The following is a 22,515-nucleotide window of genomic DNA, read 5'->3' as shown; positions in this document are numbered from 1 at the left end:
TCTCTCTTAACACGGGTCAGTCATTTATTTTACCCTTCTGACGGAACATCGTCGTTTCCAAATGTTAAGTAAATAATTAGACAAAAAGTGAGGGCACAAACGCTCTTCTCCTTTTTCAAAGTTATATCATACTTATTGTTATATTTTTTCCTGCAGAAAAGTAATCAAAATAAATTTCATAATTAAAATACAAAATTAAAACTCAGATATGTACCGATTAATGTTCGGCCAACAACATCGAACTAGAACCCAAACGTTATAAATGTACTGTTAAATAGTGAATTTTGAGCACTGGCATATATATCAAAGTCTTGTTAAAGTCATTATTCATTCTAGATCACGTTATTCTTTTCATCACCGATGGAAAATCGTCATCCAGTTGTGATCCTGTACAGGTTATCAGCACTGAAAATTCCAAACTTCAAAATAGAATTGCAATATTTACTTACCTGATTGGAGAAGGTAGTTTTATTTATTAGTTTATAGTTTTCCATTTTACATATGATAAAGATATGAAAAAAATTGATGTGTTCATTTTCTGCACATTTTCGGTTTTCAAAATATCTAAAAAAGGGTTCTCAATATTATAAAACTGCGATATATTTTCGACCTTCAAGCTGTTGAGTTTTGTTTTAAGGTAGCACGTGTTATATCATACAAAACAATAACATTCTTTATTGTCTTACAAATGGGAGGTTTTTCTAGTTATTAAACTAGATATAACCGACCATGTTCTTAGGGAAATGTTTGTATCAAGGCTGAATTTGCCTTAGTGTTAGGTAGTTATACCTTTTCTTATCACATAGATGATTATATAGAATAAAATAATAAGGAGATGGTATATGATTGTCAATGAGGCACCTCTCATCCAAACACCAAATTGACATACAAATTAGAAAATATAGTTCATTAGTAGAACTTCAACAATGAGCAAAACTCGTATCCCATAATAAGCTATAAAATGAGTCGACATATAAAATGAAAAACAGTTCAAACGATACAACTTAAAACAAATATGATAAAACACCAACACATTACATACATTGAATAACAGGTTTCTAGACTTGAGACCAGCTCATACAAACTGTGACAGGATTATACATTTTGCAGTCACCCCACCATGTCCTAACCTAGAACATTGATGTAACAGCACAGCGTAAGAACAAACTATAGACATAAGTTGAAAACGGATAAACGCATCAGACCGATACAAAAAATGTTATCTGTTATTCAATCGCGTTTAGTTGAAATTCAATTTTGCTATTTCAAATGACCATACTTAAACAAAATCTGCTGTTAATGCTGTAATAACAAATTATCGCTGACACATATTATGTTCATCAAAACATACAAACAAAATCAACTTGGTTTTAGTATGTAATGTTAAAAAAAAAAGTGACAATGGGAAGGGGAATGGGGAAATGTGTCAAAGAGACAACAACCCGACCAAAGAGCAGAAAACAGACGAAGGCTAACAATGGGTCTTCAACACACAGAAGAAATCACACACTTAGAGGTGAGCTATAGCTGGACCTTTTAACAGCAATATGTATTAGATAACTAAAAATAGACGTCATACAAAACTAATAAACATATAAATGCATGTTTTTGAATCTAAAATGTGTCTTCATAATTAAATGTTCAAAACTGATTATATTTCACAGATGCCTCACCCTTTTGACCGACAGATAATACTCACATTATTTTTTTTTGTTAATACAAAATCAAAATCAAGCTGCATGACTTCCGGGTCTCGCCTCGACAACTAGAGGGTTAATGTTGTACATGTACATTAATAGAAATTATCCTAATCGTTACCTGAATAGAGATAACATACTGATGATCGGTAAATACCCGTGAAAATCCCGCACCCGAAGGCAGGCTTCTACTTGCTTCTAAATAAAAATGTGCTCTAGTTCAGTGAACAAATACACATTTTGTAGGGACCAGCTAAAGCCCGTATCCAAGTTCGGGATTAACTTGCAGTGTTTAAGACCAATTGATGGCCTTCAGATGTGTTCTGCCTTTTGGTCGAGTTATGTCTCTTTGACACATTCCCCATTTTCATTCTCAATTTCATCTTATCTGTCTGCTTCAGTCGTCAAAATAATCACAATTCATATGTGTTTTAATCTATAACATGATGATAATAAGATCCAATTGACAGAAGTCATTTGAGAGAAGGACAAACAAAAAGAGACAAACAGTTTTTAAGAAAATCTGTTTTTCAAGATAGAATTACCAACACCTAGTATGATAAATAAAATGGTATAATATTGATTATTCATTAGTCTGTAATGTATAATATCAAACTTTTCAGATGAACAAGCAAAACTTCAGTTACAACATATGGCAAATCAGACCTTACATGTTCCATCCTATGGACCTAAACAAGTATGTTCGTATTACAATTGAAAAAGAAAAAGGCTTAAAAAAGATAAATTTGTAATGTCGTCTTTATCAAATCCTTTGAGTATGAACTTTTTTTACAATTTTATGCTCTTCAACTTTGTACTTGTTTGGCTTTATAAATATTTTGATTTGAGCGTCACTGATGAGTCTTATCTAGACGAAACGCGCGTCTGGTGTACTTAATTATAATCCTGGTACCTTTGATAACTAATGATGCCCCTACTTCTTTATGTACCACGTCATGAGCCAATTATACTACTGTTGTCATTTGCTGTTGTCGTTATATTTGGCTTTTTCTCTTGTCATACACCTGACTGTTGATTTTGTCGTTAACGTTTTTTTATTATTATTTTTGTAGTCGAACTCCGTACGATGACATTTACTTATTAATCTCCAAGTGATTTGAATTTTTGTAATAAGAGTCTTATAGATAATAATGCTACATCCCTGAATAATGTGCATATGTAAGTTGCAGTTTCTAATTTAACTGTTTGTGTTGGTGTTTTTTTTAGGTTCTGCATCCGTTTTCTCAAATCTTTGTTTTAGTTGTTGCTAAATGTCAGAAAAATCAAACACATGTTGTACGGACTATTACAAAAACATCAGATTTATAGTACATGTACCTTCAATTTAACATTTATTTTCAGGTAGGACATTTCGAACACTTTACTCTATCCACACAGAAGTTTCTTTCTGTCAAGTTGGCCACATTTTATGAACATCTGTCTACTGATGGCCAATCCGACCAGTCGACATTTACATCACCATACGTTGATCCATATTCTGGAATAGGTACGGTATATTCTTAATGAATTTTTATATGATCTTTTATTAGTGACTAAATAAAAGAAGACAGACCGAACAATTTTTCAATGACATTAATATTTCTGCTATGTTATAACAAGTTTATGAGTTAAGACATTATGGATTAAAAATGATGATTAAGTAGATATTTTTTTTATAAGTATAAAATAAACTGCATGATGAAAGCCTCGTTCATGTTGTTCCTTTGTAGGTTAAATTTGGCATATTTAAGACATGTTGAAAATATATCATGTCTAACCATTTTGATTTTACAGGATTGATAACATCTCTTTGTCGCACAGTTAAAGTTGCCACAGGGTTTCACGGAGTTATGTGCACTGATGTTAAAATAAGTGAACTACTGTCTGAAATAGAGTACTTCTCTGAAGAAGAATATTCCTACGGATTTATGATAGATGGAACTGGGAGAGTCGTTATGCATCCACTGTTACCAAATGCTGCGTTTGTCAGATCTAACGAAGATCCTGTACTAGTTGATATTAGTGTTCTTGAACGTGCACAAGAAGCTAATGCCGTTATTGAATCAATGAAAAGGTATAACTACCAGTTGTTTTTTTGTTACCAATAAAGGCAATATGTATTCATGATAAGGTCATTATATGCAGTTTTCTCTGAGTCTGCCTACTCTTAAATAGCTATTCTATAATTATTTTAAGCAGTCACACTTGCACCCCTAAAATTTGTATACCAGTCATATCTAAGAATCTTTGATAAACTTCTGTTTCATTCTCATTTGAAAGTTTATGCCAACGTTTTCGTTATCAATAGAAGGACTACTGTCTGAATGATTGATAACAACTTTCGAGAATTTGTTGAAGGAATCAGATGTTCCAGATCATTAATACATGTATGTGGACCGTACACGTACGGTCGGACTTTACTCGTACAGTCTGTAAAATTTTAAGAATTCGGTCGAGTTTATCAGATAGAAAATTACAGATCAACATATCTAAAATCTCGAATTAATATAATAAGTTCAGACGTAAATGAAATAACTTAATTTTAAAAACTTAACTTAACTTTTAAAAAAAGACACGGTGCTGTAATCTGTTAATCTCCTGTATTTAGTATATCAGTCATACATTAAATATAATTATACTAACTGAAACTGAAGTTATTGGAAAATGCAATTATAATGAAGGAGGAACTTTTATTTTTAATAATTATGAACTTTACTACAAAAACCGTCGCAGATCGATACTGGACTGAAATCATGAGAAAAAAATGTGTTGAACGCACAATGAGAAAACATGATATAAACGTGTCGAAAACAAATGTAGTTTTGTGTTACCATGAGAATACTATTTATTGGTAGGATCCTACCCTATCATTATATAGGGTTGATGATATAATTGGGAACATTAATATTGTGTACAAACTGACTTGTGATCATGAAGTTCAAGTATTGTTATGATATGGGTGGTATAGAACTTTTAAAGCACAAAATTGAAACTGAACATTAGAAAACAGAAGGATACATTAATTGAATGTTAAATTATACACTTTATTCATTTAACTGTAATAATATTAATATGTACAACTCAATAACAGATTTTGATAGATATCTTTTTTCCAGTTAATCTATTTTGTCCAAATACATATATAGTATAATAGCTCGTAATAGAGGTTTCTCAACATCTTACGAACGAACGAAAATCGCCTAAACTTGACGTAACTTGCCGTAACGAGAAAAGAGGGAGCAGTAATTTATCTTATAATTTTGGATTATCGGCTGAGATCTTCTTCCCTTTGAAATGTCTTTTACATGTAAAATATGCATGCTTGATTTTTTAAAACCATTTTGAATCAAAAACATATTATATTTATTTGATATTATATACTAGTAATATATAATATACAATTTACTGTTCAATCAACACAGTTGAAAGTCTTATTGATCTATAAATTTAAGTGAAGAATATTTAATCAAAGGACAGTAATTTTAAAAGAAATTTTAATAAACATGATGACAACATCACTATTTAGTATATGTGAAAAGGTAAATATAGATTCATGTATATGGATCGAAAGGGACAGGATTTTTTTTCTTAGCTAGAAGCTGATTAACGGTAAAAAGAAATTCGTGGACACGAGGTAAAATAAATCTAGGAGTGAACGCCTTTCGATTTAAATTTGAAAAGAAAACATTCCAATAAGTCCCGGGATAACTTCTTTGCCCCAACCACTAACATCCAAATGATGTCTTCTTATTGATATATTGTTATAAATTGGTAGACTTAACAAGAAAAGTAAAGGAAAATATTGAAATACATATTTTAACTTATATATACTGGGTTTTTTTTTGTTATGATGGCCTTTCTTATTCTATGTGTGTAGTATGTTTCCTCTATAGTATAATTATGAGTATATACATAAAAAAAAATCTTGTTTATTGTTTCCGTTAAGCTTCTATGGCATACTGTGCATATTCCTCTATTTTTCATATTTCTCATTATTCTTTTTAGTTAGGGGTGTAATATATAAAAATATATATTTTGATAATTATGAGACTACCAGTTGTGTAAAGGCTGTAGCACTCATACTTTCAACAAGAACACACACCATTCTATTTCTAACGAAAGATCGAGGACACCTTTGAATTTCTTTAACTGATTCCAAATAAATATTTGAAATAAAAAAGCTATGTTACGACATATCTATTCAAGATACTCTCCGATACGAAATAATGAAACTCATAGTAACTCAAACCGATTGGACCCATAGAAGGGACGTGTGGATATATGAAATATATTAAAGTTGTGTTATCTCGATCACTTATCAATCCTTTACCAAACGTTAATTCCGCAATGAAATGAATGGAATATTTGCCACTGGACGTTAAACACCAAACAATCAATCAAACAGTTGCAAACTAGATGTGTTGAATTTTTTAATCAAGGACATTATAAAAAAAACTTTTTGAATGGATAAGGGAGATAAATCGAACGCATGTGTACGACATGTCAACAAACGGAACTCAACGTAAGAAAACGAAACAGTCAACAACAGAAAATAAATTGAAACACGGATGTTTAATGACAGCAATAAAATGTAAGGTTGCAAAAAAGGATATTAAGTTGTTAACTGTTGTCTTTTAAACACACTGCAGTATTGGTAGACATTTATTATGGATTTTATTATAACAAAATTGCTGTTCCATAACGATACGTTCGTAGAGTTTCGTCCGTTCGTAAGATGTTGAGAAACCTCTAATAGACCGTATGAGCATACTGATCCGGACCGACCTTACGAGTAAACGTTTACGTTGCGGACCGTACGCCTACGTTCCAAAAACTCATACGGTCTGGAACATATACAACAAATCATATAAAAACAGTTAAAATAGTTTGATACAATGCGGAACATGACTGCAAGACAAAGACAGCTCTGATAGATAATACACAATCAAGGATTAAAATAAGTTTACTGGTGAAATGAGATAAAAAAAAAAAAAAACAGGTTTTTGTCGTTTAGGAATCTATATTTTTAAATTCTTACACAAAACCGTTAAGACCAGGTAAAAAAAATCTATTCACTAGGAGAGAAAAAAAGTAAGAGAATATTAATGGGTAACTTTGAACATGTATACTGTTTTGTTTTATTCTATCAAACAGTTGAAGGGATAACCTTAAATTATTTAGTATATGATCATAGAATAATTCTATCATAACAGTGGTGGTTCTGGATTTAAAAATTTCACCAAAGTGTTCACAAAGCCACGTTGAAAGCTTATTAATGACGGCAGCAAGGATGTTAGTCTAAATGCCAATTGTTTCTGGGGTCCAGTAAGTAAAGATATATTTTCTAAAGTAAAAAAGTAAGATATCGGGAAAATCTGAAAATACACTTAGTTATTTGTATTGAATAAATGATCGGAAATGACATATACTTAAGAATTGAATGCTTCTTTTTGTAAATTTATTGGGGTGTAAAAGCGTTTACCGAAGTACATTTTGTATGAAGCGCGGAAGCTCTTCATTCTAAAAATGTACGCACGGTCAACGCTTTTACAACCCTATAAAGTTACAAAAAGAAGCATTCAATACTTATAATTACATTTTATAGCTAGGATCATGAAAACACACTTTTTATCCAGTTTTATTTAATTCACCTGTGCACTTTATTGTGGAACCTCGTGTCATCATGCATGATAAGTGTTATTGTCTCTTGCAATTGTTTACGGAATAACATGTGATGTGCCGTTAGCCAATCAGAATAACGTATCATAATGAAACATACATCTAATGTAATTATATTCAAATAACAGCATGACACGTGCAATAATAAATAATACATGTAACCAACTGCTGTAGTTTCAAATTATGACCATTGCCAATTTAACAAAGTAAGACCTATCAAGAATTCATAAATCAACCGTCCTTAATAATCAATAAGAAAATAACTGGATTATATTTGAAGCTTGGTTTACGTAAAACTTATGTTTTAATGTCGCAAATTGAGTGTGCCTAGACAATCATAACAGACTGACGTCTTAGAAACCTTTTTTTGTATTTCTTCTTGCCGCCAAATTTTGTTTGAGAAAAGTTGAAGAAGAACGTTTCAAAAATACGTTTCGTGAAACTTATAATGTAGACAAAACACGCGTCGGCGTATTAAGTTATAAAATATATCATATGTTGTCTTGCTTTATATAAAATATCATATAAAAAGGTGACAAAAGATGAAATTATATGTATACAGGTACCTCGGAGTAACTTCTCTTTGTGTATTGTTCTTGTGGACGAATCGTACTCGGAAATCGACGAATCACAGTTCCCGCCCAGCAGCATAGATTTAAACAATCTGTTCATGTTTCATGATCGGAGTCTTTTGAGGGATGACTTTGAGAATTGTAAATTCTATAGAAGACGTGCTACACTAGGTATGTAACATGTTAAGTCAAAGCAAAGTCAAAAACATTCCTATCTTTGTGTTATGTAAGATATTTAATGTTTGGTGTAGCAAATACCTTTCTCAGACATTTAAAATCTCTCAAGCGAAGAATAACGAATTTTACAGTATATTCTTGTTGGGTTATATTTTATACTGAAAAGCACAGCTACTATTAGAATGTTGCTTCACAGCAATTGAAACTTAACAAGGGAAAAGTAAGATCATGTCTCTGCTGCCTTTTGGATTTTTATTTTTTACATTAATGATTTAAAATATATCAAAAGTACGTAAGTGTAAGTATTTCGTTTTATACAATGTTAAAAATCAGACATATAATGTCAATGATTTTCCTTGATCTGATACTTAAAGGACATTTACATGCAACGGTCAACCCATAACATTGGAAGCCTGTGTGGATGTATTAATATGCAGAAACGTTTGGAAAACACGACTAAAAGAGATGAAAATAAAAAAAAGTTAAACGCATCTTTGGTAAATTTACATGAGTGAGATTAACGTAGTTTCTTACTGATTTTTATGTTTTTAAGAGTGTTTTTGGAATGTAGGTATACATCATGAAGTAAAGTCTACTGGGCAGATGCCACCCATATGGAATACATTGGAACATTCCACCATTGTAACATATCGACATGGGCAATATCGAAGCAGCTATATAGATCTACATAGATTTTTCGGATCTTAGATTAGCTCTATAAAACAATGTACCACCATTTAGTACGTTTCTGCAAAATGCCATTTAGTCTTTAGATAATTTGTTATTTGGAGTTTCATAATTGAATAATTACATTAGATGTATGTTTCATTATAATACGTTATTCTGATTGGCTAACAGCACATCACAAGTTATTCCGTAAACAATTGCATGAGACAATAACATTTATCATGCATGATGACACGAGGTCCCACAATAAAGTGCACAGGCGAATTAAATAAAACTGAATAAAAATCGTGTTTTCATGATCCTAGTTTAAAAAATGTAATTATAAGTATTGAACGCTTCTTTTTGTAACTTTATAGGGTTGTAAAAGCGTTGACCGTGCGTACATTTTTAGAATGAAGCGCTTCCGCGTTTCATACAAAATGTACTTCGGTCAACGCTTTTACACCCCAATAAATTTACAAAAAGAAGCATTCAATTCTTAAATAACATCATTCAATTTGAACTTTCAGAGCACAGTTCTGTCAAGTTCACGCAGTCTGCTTTTCAGAATCCATTTCAATTTCTAGACAGTGATGAAACAGCTGAGGATGTCACCAAATATGCAAATTATATAACGTCAATGGGAAGTAACCCAGGGTTTAAGGTATATATTTATAGAAAATATGTGAATAATGATTATATAAAAGAAGAAGAGTTGGTATCATTGCTAATTAGACAACTTTCCACAAGAGACCAAATGTTATCAGTACGAAAACTATGGCATTGTCTAGCATTGAATCAAACTTTGTAGACACTAAATATCAAAATTATTGATGAAATGAATTGTCAGACTTTTTTTTGATAATTTTGACATACTATTAAATATGTTTTAGTAAAAAAAACGCTAGATAATGTTCGGATTCTAAACAATAATGTCCTATAGCACACAATATAGTATAAAATGTTAAATTAATTGTCGGACGAGCATGCGATAATAACCGACTTTTTGACTCTATAATTAATGTATAAGATAATGCTTTTCTATTTGTTTAACCGTCTTTATATCTTTATGATTTTATCGTAATATATACATTGCATTTCAAGAAAAAGAAATCTGTAAAAATAAATTATTTCAACAATAATACTATACGATTAATGTCTTAAACTTTACATTTAAGAAAGTTGTACTTCTTTCATAGCCAACTGTGCGCTCGTCTGTCTGGGCTACTTATAAAGCTGATCAGTTTTGGAAGCAAAACCCAGTCAGTTATGTGTCTTGGCGGTACATTGGTACAAAATCAGGAATCATGAGAACTTATCCGGGAATTCTGATGCATAAAAACTTTGACCATGAAAAGAGGCCTTGGTGAGAAGGATTTATTAATGACCTGTGCTTTGTATGTCGGAAATTATTTCGGATATAGTCATATTAAGCTTTAATCTAATATCATGAATAAAAACAATTAGTTAGCAATAAGAAAAATATATCAAATAATTCAATTATCGGTTAGTTCCCATAGAATCAATACTAAACCTTTAGATTGATTTTTTTTAAACGCACATATGCTGAAATAATAAACAAGCACATACTGTTGTTTAAACTTCGGACACTCGGGCATTATAGTCAGATTTCAGCAAAGCACTTTGGAAGCATTAAATTCATCAAGTTCAGTTTTCTTTTTGTTTGTAGGGAATTTTATTTATTTTATGTCATATTTCCTAATTGTTTTGTAAATTGTTTTTTGTCAGTATATTAACCAATGGAATTTAAACAAAATTTGTATTAAATTCATCAAGTTCAGTTTTCTTTTTGTTTGTAGGGAATTTATTAATTCATCAAGTTCAGTTTTCTTTTTGTTTGTAGGGAATTTTATTTATTTTATGTCATATTTCCTAATTGTTTTGTAAATTGTTTTTTGTCAGTATATTAACCAATGGAATTTAAACAAAATTTGAATTTTTAGGTGGCGCCAGGCTTTAGGACATCCGAACACTATGTATCTAACAACACCGTATGTAGATGGCTGGGGATCCGGTATAGTTCTGACATTTATACATACTTTACATAAAGCAAAGTAAATAGTGTTATTTTCTTCATGATATAAGTTTTATTTCAGTAAAGAAAAATGAAGAAGTTTTGTATCAAAGACGGAAACATCTGATGCTAGAAAAGAAAGATTAATATCGCCAAAAGAATTCATCAATTAGTATGTAAAAGATAGGTGAAAGATACCAGAGGCAATTTCAAACTCATGAGTTGAAAATAAACTGACAGTACCATGGCTAAAGAAGAAAAGGCAAACTGACAAACATTCAAACACAACATAAAAAAAACAAAAGACTGAATAACATCGATCCCACCTTAAAATGGAAGATATCGCAGGTGCTCCGGAAATGGTAAGCATATCTGGTTTCGCAGGTGTCATCTGTGTTGTTCATCATGTTAGTACAAAAACGGTTATAAGTCTAATTTGGTTGGTAACACTTGTAAAAAGGGGTTTGAATTGTACTATCGAAAATAGGAACATATCCGTTATTATCTGTGAAACGGGTATTTCATAACGGGCAAGTAATGGTTCTTTTTTCAATGTGAACAGCCAGTGATTTCTCATTTAATTTGAATCCAACGTCACTTATGAATCTTTTGTAGACAAAACACATATATCGTTGAGAAAATATCTCTGTTGCATCTAATCCTCGTGCAATGTTATGAATTTTACATCGTTAGGATGATAATTATAGTGCCACTTAATATTATTTTACCACCAGTAATAAAAAAAAGGTGACAGCAATCGAAAGTAATCGAACGAAACAAAGAAACTCGTTTGCAAAACATTATGTACAATGTATAAATCAGACATGAATTAGTATTACAATTATTTTTAAAAAGTAAATATTCTGTAAATTACATTTATTTGAAAACCCCAATTATTAAATTGATCTATTTTAGTTCCAGTGCGGTAACTGCCACTGTCGCTGCTGATTTTCCGTTACAGTATTTTAATTGGTTCATTAGTAAGATATATCCTTCCTGTGAAGACGGGAACAGGTAATCTAATATAATGCATTTGAAAGAAATTTGGAAAAATATTAGTGTAAATTAAGTTATTTCTTTGAACCGATAAAAATGATCTTTTGCAATCAGCATTATAAGTTTGGGAATTATTTATTACCTTTCATTTTTAAATTTATAGAGATCCAAAATTTATGTTATTTTGTGTAAATGGCGTTTTCCTTGACAAATTTGAAGATTTGAGGATACTTGTTTTGTATTGATGAATTGTTAAAGAAATTTAATATCAAAAAAAGAAATTTCTTCAAAAAAGTAACACTAAGATGTCTCAATCTCATTAAAAAACGTATAAAAATCCGACTTTTGTTGTGCTTTTGTGGCTTTAAACTCGAAAAGACAGCAGAGGTCATCTCTATCTCTTGCAGTAACACTTTTTTCAGCGTTGTCGTATTATCGGTCGATGCTTTCATACATGTTTGCCAATTCTTTCTTCAAGATTTTTCCATCGTTTCCTTTCAGCTGCATTATTTTAGACAATAGTGGATTTATCGTGATGCACCCGAGACTTAAAGACACTACAGATGAATCTGACTTTCATGAACCGAAACATATTACTGTCGAGGTATGCCTTGAATAAATGAACCGCTAAGGCATACTTGATGTTATTTGATAAACAGTTATTTGAAATCTAAATATGTAAAATATCCAGATAAATACTTCTGTATTTTCTAATGAGGGAAAATATACGATAATCATAAATATTTTTATCAGTACTGCATAATCTATAATTTCTATACAACATCATTTCTGATATCCCAATATTTCGTTATCTCTAGATTACAAAAAAACATGATATAAATCTCTTGCCCTTTCACTTTGTTACTTGAATTTCTTATAACCTAAAATGGCTTCATCAAAGAATTAACTCATCAAAACCATAAAAGGATATTATTATGTTGTAGGAACCTGGTTTTGCTGAAATACTGAAGAATAAATTAGTGCTGAATTTCAAAGAATGTCAAGATTTCTCTGAGAACACAAATCTTCGATCATATAGGGTAAACATAACATATTCTAATACTAACAACGAGATTTACCTGTGCCAATCTATTTTAGTTTTAGTCCACACTTTTCTATAGAAAGTTACAAACACAGCTTGTTTCCAAAAAAAGAAAATGCAAATTCAGTTCAATTTGAATAGATTTTCATCATGAATAGTTCAAGTTATTCTGTTGGTTTTAAAAAAAAAACTAGCGTGACTTCACAGATTTTTAGCCAAACAATTACAGAAATATCATTATATTTTTCCAAATCATTAAGCTGTTATTAGATTATGAATGAAAATCTTTTCTTATTTGGTAATTCGTTAACAGGCAAACGATATTGCTTAAATAAAAATTACACAAGGCAGAATACAGAGAGCATCATTTACATACTTGAAAAAAGCGTTTGGATTTTTAGAATAAAAGTGCATCTTGTAAGTTGTAAAACACCGTCTTAAAAATGTATTTGTTGTATCAGCTGTTGAATATATATCACATCTAATCTTAACCAAATGTTGAAACGGGAAAAAGTATTCTTGCACTTCCTGTTGAGCTTTTCTGGTTCAAAATATTCAAAATAAACACAGGGTAGGTAGAATTTTCGTCATTTTACTGAAAATCAATGATTTTTTAGTAAAATAGGAGAATGTCATGCCATAGATAAATGATAATTGTAGCTGATACGTCTCTTCTTGGTTCAAAATATATGAAATTGAAGTAAGAATCCCTTTTCCTTTTACGGATTATCATGTTTACTTTCTTTTAATCCGATAGAACTGCTATGATATTAATGACTTAGCAAGAAAATATGTCAATTATTTGTGGGGTTTTATGCTTTACACAATAACCACGTCTGTAAATTGCAAAAAACATATTTTGTAAGGCTAATCTTAGCAGAAAAATAAAAATTCTAAACGGTCGAGCTATAAAGGAATTGGTTGAGTTTTTCTGTCACAATGTTGAGACTTTCTGGTTACTTTGTGTCATAAAATATATTACTGTTAAAACATGGGCGCTGAGGTTTCAAAGTTCAAGTTAACTACGACTAGCAATCCAACACGCGTGCATTATTACTAAATACAGATAAAATTTGAAATAGCTATGTTAGAGTTTAATTCAACTAAATGTAATTAAAATGTAATTTATATTGTAAAAATAAAGTTATTTCCCAAAATGAACAAAGAAACTTTATCAGTGCGCGTTACCATTCTAGTTTGCCTGTTTACGGTTAACCTGATTTATGTTTTCTGTCTGTGGTAAGTTAAAATCTAAATACTGATACAATTTCAAGAATTGTCGATAGAGAAATGCATGCCTTACAAGTATAAATGAGGTTATTTTATAATATTTATTCATTAATATGATTTGGATGAATTCGATTCCTAACAGACAATTTTGACGAAAATGCGTACATTTATAGGTTTACTTTTTCGTACACATTATTTCAGGATGGGTTATAAATGTTGGTGATTATTGATTTGTGAGGAAAATATGTCAATTTTGTCATTATAATTATACTTATCACAACAACAAAAATTATGATTCGATAAAACTGCTTTGAAAGTACTATAAGTGACAAACAAACTTAAATAGTGTAATCACACGTGTTGTATTGAAATAATTCTAACTTACATTGATTGTTCACAACTGCATTCAGGACACATCCTTAATATTTAGTAATTTTCACCAACATTTATATTATACCCCGGTCCCCGTCACACTAGGCCATGATCGCACTACGATCTCTAAAAAAATAATGCTTTTGACAATCGTAATGCGACTTCACGGCCGACACTCGGCTAACCGAGAGATAGGTCGGTTAATTTAGATTGAGTATGCGGCTATATCGGCGGTTGGTCTGTTAATCAGGTTGGTTATACTTCTGTTAAGAGTAAAACTCACAATTTAATGTTAAACTCTGTTAAATATACAGATTTTTTGGCACATTATGAGAATCAGATCAAAAAAAGAAAAGTGTCTGACAAAATGATATCTATCATAGAACATTTTCCACCATTAAAAAATGCATAGCCTGCGCAATTTTAAGTAAAACGAAAAGGCGTCGCGCAAGTATGTGGTTTTTATGCTTGTACGCATAGCAATATTTCACATAAAAGGCCAAAAATCATTTTTAGATATGATTTAAAGGACACAAAGTAGTACTTTGGTTCTAAAAAATCAATTGTCATTGATGAATATTTCATAATTGTTATATAAGTTGAGTTATACCACATTTTAATGATTATTAGGGAAATACAGTCTGTTAATGGATTGGACAATTTAAATCGTGTCAGTTAAAAGTTATTTAGCCACGACAATAGTCTTACTACCTTGAGTGTATATTTTCATATTGAAAAAAATGAGATGTACTTATGACGAAAAAATTACAATACAGTATCCTTATAGAAAGAGCATTTTTATTTTAATATTTTTTTTGTCTGCATTTCATAAAAAGGGTGTGTCCCTTCAAATTAGCGTTATATGGACTGACTGGCCGCTCGAATGAGTTTATTATATACGCCAAGTTATCAATCAGCCTTATTTTTTGTCTGTTCAAAGTCTGTAACATCTATGAATCTGTCATGTGTTGCAATTCAGCTGGTTAAATTCCATGCGTTTTCTTTGGAATACTAAGGCTTTTCAACCTCAGGAATAGATTACCTTATGCCGGCGTCACACATTGGCGGATAGACCAGCGTGCACCAAACGTACAGAGAAAACTGAAAAAGTCGGTATATGTTAGTTGCACGCCATAGGAACGCTTAGCAATCGTTTAAAGCGCGTTGTATAAGTTTGAAGTACGTCGAAATACTAAGGTAAAATTGAGAAAGGAAATGCGGAATGTATCAAAGCGATAACAACCTTACCATAGAACAGGCAACAGACAAAGCCCACCAATGGGTCTTCAATGTAGAGAGAAACTCCCACACCCGTAGGCGTCCTTCAGCTGGCCCCTTAAAAAATATGCATACTAGTTCAGTGATAATGGACGTCATAATAAACTCCGAATTATACACAAGAAACTAAAATTAAAAATCATATAAGACTAAATAAAGGCAGCAGTAGTATACCGCTGTTCAAAACTCATAAATCCATGGACAAAAAACAAAATCGGGGTAACAAACTCAAACCGAGGGAAACGCATTAACAAAGCCCAGAGGCTCCTGACTTGGGACAGGCGCAAAATTGCGGAGGGGATAAACATGTTTATGAGGCATCAACCCTCCCCTAAACCTCTAGCCACTGAAGGAAAGTAAATACGCTTGATGAACGCTACAACTCGAGGAAATTTGTATGCAGCATAAAAAACATGCAATATACGCCAAAATATGTTTCTTGGCAGCGTACATGATTTTTAACACGCCGCAGCTATACTCTGATGTGTGACGCCGGTATTAGTTGTATTTCCTCAATGCTTTTCAACTTTGTTTTTTGCCATTTAAACATTTTTTTCGAGCGTCACTGAGGAGTTTTTCGTAGACAAAAAGCGTGTCTGACGTAAATATAAGGCGAAAATATCAAATTTCAATCCTGGTATCTATGAGGAGTTTATTTCCGGTATGTATTTTCCTTTGAACCGAGTCATCAATCTCATTTTCTGTCGCCTAAGGAAATGTCTGAACCAAATTCTAAACCGTGGTTCTAAACAAGAAATAGACATTAGTAAGGTTTTTTTTATATTAGATTAGGGTGCTGATTTAATGTGTAACAACAAGACAATTTTATATTCCTGTAAATCACAATAAATGCATACTATCAATTTTATTTTTCGAGTAATGATGTATTCCTATGATATCGTAAAGCATATAGCCGACTCGTAGTTTGCAAACGTGCTTGTTTTTCTATCGAGTGACCTTCGAGGTGGTGTAGAGAAAGGTTGATGTTGAACGGTTTGTTTATATTTGTTTGCCTAATAAACATATTTCAGTTCATTTGAAAAAAAATCAAAACATCACGAAGTGTATCTGTTATTTATGTACTTGTTAACTATGTAAATGACAAATTGTTGCCATTCATGAAACAGAATCCACATGATATATGCGACCATTATTTAATGAAATTAATATTACATTGATTTTACACTTTTTAAAATCATTTCTGTCAATTATAAGATTCCATTGTCTAAACTTATGTTTCATTGTTCATGTGTTGTTTTCATTTATTCTAGCCACTAATCTTGGACCTATATCTTTATTCAGATAACACCCCATATAGCAATTAAATTATACTTGTAATGTCCTTCATAATTCTTAACAGACCAATTAACAGACCGAGTTTTATACATCCGACCCATTAACGGACCAATTTTTATCAAAAATTAATTTATGTCAACAAAATACAGTTTTTCGTGTAGATTTTTCACATATTGATGTTAATATGATAAACAAACATAGTGCCAGTCTTTTTTCGATGTTCAAAAGATTGCATGCAAGTAAACTCAACCAACTTGTCATTTTTGTGTACATTTTGTGTGTGTAAAATGTGTATAAATTTACTGATGAATACTCGCCTTTTCATTTTATATATAGATCGTTTATTGAAGCTAGAAAAAAATAATTACACCACTGGAATCAGTACTCCAAATCATTTTGTCAGACATGAATTGTTTTTATGATATAAATATAATTAAAAAGTTATACAATGAAACATGCTGACCTTGCACTGATTTTCACGATAACACCTGATTAACACTTTAGCCAACCCGATTAACAGACCCACCGCCGATATAGCCGCATACTCAATATAGATTAACCGACCTATATCTCGGTTAGCTGAGTGTCGCCCGTGGACTTGTAATATGCCGAGAAATGGTAGGTGTGGAAAAGAATTATACGAAAAAAAATGTCAGAATAGAATGCCAATAACTTTGCCTGATCATGATTTAGAAGTTAATATTAAAAAGAAGCTGTGGTATGATTGCCAATAAGACAACTCTCCACAAGAGCCTAAAATGACACAGAAATTGACAACTATGATTAACCGTATGGACTTCAACAATGAGCAAAGCCCATACTGCATAGTCAGCTATAAAAGGCCCAGAAATGACAATATAAAACAATTGTAACGAGAAAACTAACGGCCGTATTTATATAAAAAAATAATAACGAAAAACAAAATTTTTATATTTAACACATAAACAAACGACACTCTCCTATTTTACAAAAAAGACGTATTGATTTTCATTAAATTGACGAAAAGTCGACTTACCCTGTGTTTATTTTGGATAATTTGAACCAGAAAAGCTCAACAGGAAGTGCCAGAATACTTTTTTCCGTTTCAACCGTTTGGTTGAGATAAGATGGTTTACCAGGCGTGTTACAAGTCATAACTAATTTCTCATATTTTTTTACGATCTAAAGATGACTCTCATATCTGTTAATGTTAATCCGTAAGAACATTCCAAAAATGCTTTACTTGATTATTTTAAGGTAACCATGCCATCAGGATTTTTGGGTGGATTGGATTTTAAGGATACGGATGACAAATTTGAGATAAGACCAGTTGCTGACAGTAACTTGTTTATTATAAGATTCAAGTCACGACCATCAAGCACATGTTCTTGTGTAAGTTTAGATAATAACCTTGATGGTATTATTTCACTGCACTGATGCTGAGGACAAAATATTAGAAATACTAAAACTGATAATTAAAGAGCAGATAAAACCAAAACGTACAAAAGGTATTACCAAACCTGGGCAATGAGCTTTGCAGGAGGGAGATACATTTCTAAGTTTAGACTGCATTTTGCATACTATGTGTACCTTTATATTGTGCGATTCAAATTTTTAATATCGTGTAAAGTTATTGAACATTGTATATTGCTGGCTCATCTTCATGTTCCACTAAAGAATTGTCCATTGACTAAAATTCTGTCCACAGTGAAAGAGGGTCTTCAGAAATACTGTGAAACTGTCTATTCGCGTAGTGGTATTAACCATATGTGGATTCCAAAAATTTCTAAATAACTTCTTGACAATTTTAAATCTTGGTCTTTTTCTGAAATAAGTTCTATCAAAACTTTTGATTTTTCAACCCTGTAAACCCCCATTCCCCATGTGAAATTAGAAAATCGCATATCAGATATAATCAACAACAGAAGAACCTGTGGTCAGTATGCTTGAGTTTCATATATATCAACATATTTGTTAAGTTTGGAGGTAGACTTTTCCAACAAATTTTCGGCATTCCTATTAGAACAAATTGTGCGCATCTTCTTTCCGACCTCTTTTTATTTCAAATGAATCAGAGTTCCTTCACACACTTGTCAAAACAAGAGGTTCAAAGAAGCCAGATTATTTAATTTCACTTTCAGATATATTGATGATGTTCTTTCCATAAACAATCCGAACTTTTCTGATTGGGTTCTATTAATATATCCCTAGAACTATAAATTAAAGAAACAACAAACACGGCTTCCTCCGCCTCATTTTTAGACTTATATCTCGAATTTTACTTACACAGTCATATCAGTACCAGAATCCATGGAAAAATCGATTTTAATTTGGAAATTATAAATTTTCCCCACCTTAGTAGCAATATACAAACTTCACCTGCATATTGGATATATATTTCCCAACTTATTCGATATTCAAGAGCTTGCAGCTTCTACTCAGACTTTGTAAAACGTCAACAGTGTCTGAGTAGAAAGATGATGAACAAGAGGTATGTCACAGAACGTATCGTCCTTTTTCTTAAAAAAGTTCATTGGAAGGTATTAAGACCTTGTCGATAAGTATTCCGTATCAACTTCACAAATAATACATGATGGTATTGTTGTATAGATTCTACGTACTGATGTTGTTTATTAACAACGTGTTATATCGTTCTTTTATTTGTCTTTGTTCTATTATTAATATTACTTTTACTGTTGGATTGTTTATATATATCAGTACTTTTGTTATTTAACTGTTTACCCTCATCTGGTTTAAACTTCCTTTACGAAAAATACTATTATTCCATATTGATGAAATTGTAGTGGGTTTTTCTATATGAATGGGATTTTGAACAAATAAGCATATTCACCTGCTGAAAAAGGATATTCACCGCGCAAAACGTCGCGTGCTTTTACGTGTATAATTTTGGTAAAAAAAAACGTTTGATGTACAATCGGTTTTGGTAAGTATTTTCTATAAAATTTATTTCTCTTGGAATATGGATAAAAATATTTACTGTCTTTTGTTTCGGTAAATATGTGGTTTAATTGACTTTTGAAAAACTGATATTCAGTTCTTCAAAAGTCAATAAAACCACACATTTACCTCATCAAAAGACAGTTATTGTATAATATTCTCTTGAAAAAAAAGTAGCTCTAACCATTCGAGGTTTAATAATAAGAATCGGACAAACATATTCTTTAGTTTTCTATGTTGTGTCATTTGTACTATTGTGTGTCTGTTTGTCTTTTTCATTTTTAGCCAAGGCGTTGTCAGTTTATTTTCGATTTATGTGTTTGACTGTCCGCTTGCTATCTTTCGTCACTCTTTAACATTGTTATTTCCAATTTGTTACACTTTGTTTTTACTTTTATAAATTTAGGATGGATCACAGTCACCGGATGTCGTTAAATGCCAAGGACCCTGTCAGTGTTTGTGTCATATACCAATTATCTATGACGTTTGCGCAAACAGATACAACACCGAGTATGTCCAAACTTCATTATTTGTTTTATATACTATGACGTAGAGAATCAAACAACAAATTCAAAATTCCCGAATTGTATTTCATATAGTATCGTTCACTCACAACCCTTCTTTTCACTATATATATTATTATATATGCAACATAAAGAGATCTCTGTGCGTGCTTTTGACAATTTAAAGAAATATATTAGTTATAAATCATAAATATTTAATTTATACTAAGCCTTTCTTTTAAAATGAAGGTTTATGGAGATAGTAAAATCACAAATTTAAAATAGACTCACAGAAACAAAAAGAAAAGTCCCTAATCAAATGGCAAAATCAAAAACGCAAACACATCAAACAAATGGATAAAAGCTGTTATATTCCTGACTAAGTCTAGGCATATTCTCATGTAGAAAATGGTGGACTAAACCTGGTTTTGTAGCTATCTAAACTACTCACTTGTATGATAGCCGCACAAAGTACAATTATATATTAAACGATGTGTGAACACAACCAAAAACATAATCGGTATGAATATAAAAAATAGAGGTACAGCAGTCAACATTGTGTTATTATATTTATAACTATAAAAACAAACAGATAAACAAACAAAGATTTATCATTGCACAATAACACAATGACAGGATGTTTTAGTACGGAGCATCGTCATATAAAACTAAAAAACACAAAAAGGCATGTATACAAAAATTTAATCCCAAAAAAACTCCGAGGAAATTTCAAAGTGAAAGTCTCTTATCAATGGCAAAATCAAATGATAAAACACATCAAAGAAATGGACAACAACTGTCATAGTCCTGACTTCGTACAGACAATTTCAAAGCAAATTAACAAAAATGAAAAATAAGAATACAACAATTATCAAAAAACAATGACGACATGTGTAAGAACAGAGCCAGAGAAAAAAGAAAAGAGAGAAGCATATATGATAACGATGACTTGTATTCTATAGTTGCATTAATTTGGTCAAAAAACTACATTTATGTTTTCAGATCAGCCAGTTCACCATGTAGTGCTAGAATTCCAGACACATCTGGTAAAAATGAGCCTGATGATACCGATGGACTGAAAGCATGCTATGCACCAATTTGTTATAAGAAGACGAACAAACAGTGAGATTTAGACATATGGAACATCACAGTATTATGCAATTCTATTACCGTATAGCGGCTTATATTCGCGAGGTGTTTTTTCACAGATAGAACAAGATGGCCAAATTAAGTTCCGCAAATGGTGAAGTTGAAATCTTCTCTTCTTAAATTTTACGAACGCCATCACGAGTTGGTTGACCGTTATGGAATAACCGTTTACCAAATGATATCGGATATGTTCCTTACGTCGAAACTACAATCCCCTTCATTTTCATGAAAGTGACCTACCGAATTAGACTATTTACCGGATTTGTTATCTCATAAACAACACGACGGATGCCACATGTGGAGCAGGATCTGCTGACCCTTCCGGAGACCTGAGATCACCCCTAGCTTTTGGTGGGATTCGTGTTGTTTATTCTTTAGTTTTCTATGTTGTGTCATGTGTACTATCGTTTGTCTGTTGTTTTTTTATTTTTACCCGTGGCGTTTTCAGTTTATTTTTTATTAATGAGTTTGACTGTCCCTCTGGTATCCTTTGACGCTTTTTGCACATGCAAATATATTGATAACCGTTTTGAGTCCGCCAAAATAATAACCGACAAAATATTTCATATACCTTATTCAATTCGATTATAATCGAGAAATTTTACACCGAAAATATACGGTATTACTTATACTATATCACTCTGGCAATCCAATTAAGACAGTTAAAAGGTCAAATCAAATTCGTAGAAGGCTAAATTGGATATGAAATCATGGAGCATGAAAAATGCTACAGAAATTGTGACAAGCACTGTTCAGGATATACAAGTCATAGTGTTTCAAACAGTTCAAACAGTAAGTTTACCGAAAATAAACGATACTTCATATCAGCAGAAACATTTGAGTTGGTCATAAACATGGCATTGAAAACAAAAAAAATGTTTTACTT

General features: G+C 31.6%; 1 protein-coding gene across 1 annotated transcript in view; it reads left to right on the top strand.

The window, feature by feature from the left end:
• LOC134713523 (VWFA and cache domain-containing protein 1-like) overlaps positions 1 to 22,515 on the top strand; it is a 34,183-nt gene that overhangs the window by 6,244 nt on the left and 5,424 nt on the right. Inside the window, exons 7-21 of the mRNA XM_063575196.1 lie at positions 337 to 462; positions 2,321 to 2,394; positions 3,060 to 3,204; positions 3,492 to 3,771; positions 5,224 to 5,236; positions 7,939 to 8,119; positions 9,322 to 9,455; positions 9,991 to 10,157; positions 10,756 to 10,866; positions 11,742 to 11,840; positions 12,324 to 12,426; positions 12,767 to 12,862; positions 18,277 to 18,411; positions 20,384 to 20,487; positions 21,483 to 21,602. Of these exons, the coding sequence (XP_063431266.1) occupies positions 337 to 462; positions 2,321 to 2,394; positions 3,060 to 3,204; positions 3,492 to 3,771; positions 5,224 to 5,236; positions 7,939 to 8,119; positions 9,322 to 9,455; positions 9,991 to 10,157; positions 10,756 to 10,866; positions 11,742 to 11,840; positions 12,324 to 12,426; positions 12,767 to 12,862; positions 18,277 to 18,411; positions 20,384 to 20,487; positions 21,483 to 21,602 (1,888 nt within the window). The remainder of the gene's footprint in view (positions 1 to 336; positions 463 to 2,320; positions 2,395 to 3,059; positions 3,205 to 3,491; positions 3,772 to 5,223; positions 5,237 to 7,938; positions 8,120 to 9,321; positions 9,456 to 9,990; positions 10,158 to 10,755; positions 10,867 to 11,741; positions 11,841 to 12,323; positions 12,427 to 12,766; positions 12,863 to 18,276; positions 18,412 to 20,383; positions 20,488 to 21,482; positions 21,603 to 22,515) is intronic.

The sequence above is a fragment of the Mytilus trossulus genome, chromosome 1 (genome assembly GCF_036588685.1).
Source record: "Mytilus trossulus isolate FHL-02 chromosome 1, PNRI_Mtr1.1.1.hap1, whole genome shotgun sequence".
NCBI classification, from domain to species: domain Eukaryota; kingdom Metazoa; phylum Mollusca; class Bivalvia; order Mytilida; family Mytilidae; genus Mytilus; species Mytilus trossulus.
The sequence above is the reverse complement of the archived record's forward strand: the minus strand, read 5'-3'. Positions and strand labels throughout refer to the sequence as shown.